This window comes from Frieseomelitta varia, unplaced genomic scaffold, assembly GCF_011392965.1.
Source record: "Frieseomelitta varia isolate USP_RPSP 00005682 unplaced genomic scaffold, Fvar_1.2 scaffold_370, whole genome shotgun sequence".
NCBI classification, from domain to species: Eukaryota; Metazoa; Arthropoda; class Insecta; order Hymenoptera; family Apidae; genus Frieseomelitta; species Frieseomelitta varia.
In genome coordinates, this window is record NW_025110113.1 from 174,557 (window position 1) to 176,283 (window position 1,727).

A 1,727-nucleotide genomic window follows, 5' to 3' on the forward strand; every position below is an offset into this window, starting at 1 on the left:
TCCTTTGGACGTCCTTCGAACGGTCCCTCTGGTCTCAGATTGTCTTCAGGCCTCTTCACATCGGCTCTTTCTCCTCTGGTTGGTGTGTAGTCGTCCTTAGGACGACCTTCGAACGGTCCTTCTGGTCTCAAATTATCTTGAGGCTTCCTTACTTCTGGTCTTTCCGCAGTTTTCGGCGTAAAATCATCCTTCGGCCTACCTTCGAACGGTCCTTCGGGACGGAGGTTGTCGTCGTGTTTGATGGGCGTTCTCCGTTCCGCTGGCATGAACGGAGCACGTTCCCTGTCTGGAAAGTCGCCCTCGGGGAACAGATTGTCCGGATGTCGCACAATCGGCGCTCGTTCGCCGGGCCCATACGGCACGTGCCTCGGCCTATCGAATTCTCCTTCGGGGTACAAGTTATCCGGATGTCTGATCGGTGTACGTCTCTCACCGGGCGTGTATTCATCCCTGGGACGGTCCTCGAACTGTCCTTCGGGTCTAAGATTGTCCTGCGGTCGTTTGACCTCGAGTCGTTCGGCAGTTTTCGGTGTGAAATCGTGCTTCGGACGACCCTCGAATGGACCCTCCGGTCTCAGATTGTCCTGTGGCTTCCTCACTTCCGGCCTCTCCGCCGTTTTCGGCATAAAGTCGTCTTTAGGTCGACCCTCGAATGGTCCTTCGGGTCTCAGATTGTCCTCGGGACGTTTCACATCGGCCCTTTCTCCTCTCGTTGGCTTATAATCGTCCTTGGGCCTTGCCTCGAACGGTCCCTCCGGTCTTAGATTATCCTCGGGTCGTCGAACTTCCGGTCTTTCAGCTCGTTTCGGTGTAAAATCGTCCTTGGGACGTCCTTCAAACGGTCCTTCCGGTCTCAAATTATCTTGAGGCTTCCTCACTTCTGGTCTTTCCGCTGTTTTCGGTAAGAAATCGTCCTTTGGACGTCCTTCGAACGGTCCCTCTGGTCTCAGATTGTCCTCAGGCCTCTTAACATCAGCTCTGTCGCCTCTGGTTGGTTTATAATCGTCCTTGGGACGTCCTTCGAAGAGTCCTTCCGGTCTCAAATTATCTTGAGGCTTCCTCACTTCTGGTCTTTCCGCGGTTTTCGGTAAGAAATCGTCCTTTGGACGTCCTTCGAACGGTCCCTCTGGTCTCAAATTGTCTTCAGGCCTCTTAACATCAGCTCTGTCACCTCTAGTCGGTTTATAATCGTCCTTGGGGCGTCCTTCGAAGGGTCCTTCCGGTCTCAAATTATCTTCAAGCCTCTTAACGTCAGCTCTGTCGCCTCTGGTCGGTTTATAATCGTCCTTGGGTCGTCCTTCGAATGGTCCTTCCGGTCTCAAATTATCTTGAGGCTTCCTTACTTCTGGTCTTTCCGCTGTTTTCGGTAAGAAATCGTCCTTTGGACGTCCCTCGAACGGTCCCTCTGGTCTCAAATTATCTTCAGGTCTCTTAACGTCAGCTCTGTCACCTCTGGTCGGTTTATAATCGTCCTTGGGTCGTCCTTCGAATGGTCCTTCCGGTCTCAAATTATCTTGAGGCTTCCTGACTTCTGGTCTTTCCGCTGTTTTCGGTAAGAAATCGTCCTTTGGACGTCCTTCGAACGGTCCCTCTGGTCTCAGATTGTCTTCAGGCCTCTTAACATCGGCTCTGTCACCTCTAGTCGGTTTATAATCGTCCTTGGGTCGTCCTTCGAAGGGTCCTTCCGGTCTCAAATTATCTTCAGGCCTCTTAACATCAGCTCTGTC

At 52.4% G+C, this 1,727-nt stretch overlaps 1 protein-coding gene across 14 annotated transcripts in view; it reads right to left on the reverse strand.

Moving 5' to 3' along the window:
• Positions 1 to 1,727, reverse strand: part of LOC122530983 (titin) — a 43,606-nt gene that overhangs the window by 7,320 nt on the left and 34,559 nt on the right. For 3 of the 14 annotated variants that reach the window (XM_043658456.1, XM_043658451.1, XM_043658455.1), the window contains one exon: positions 3 to 1,699. The exons of 2 other annotated variants lie outside the window; for them this stretch is intronic. In XM_043658456.1, the coding sequence (XP_043514391.1) occupies positions 3 to 1,699 (1,697 nt within the window). Of the gene's footprint in view, positions 1 to 2 lie in introns of all 14 variants that reach the window. 9 more of the 14 variants (XM_043658453.1, XM_043658458.1, XM_043658461.1 and 6 more) reach the window with 9 other exon arrangements.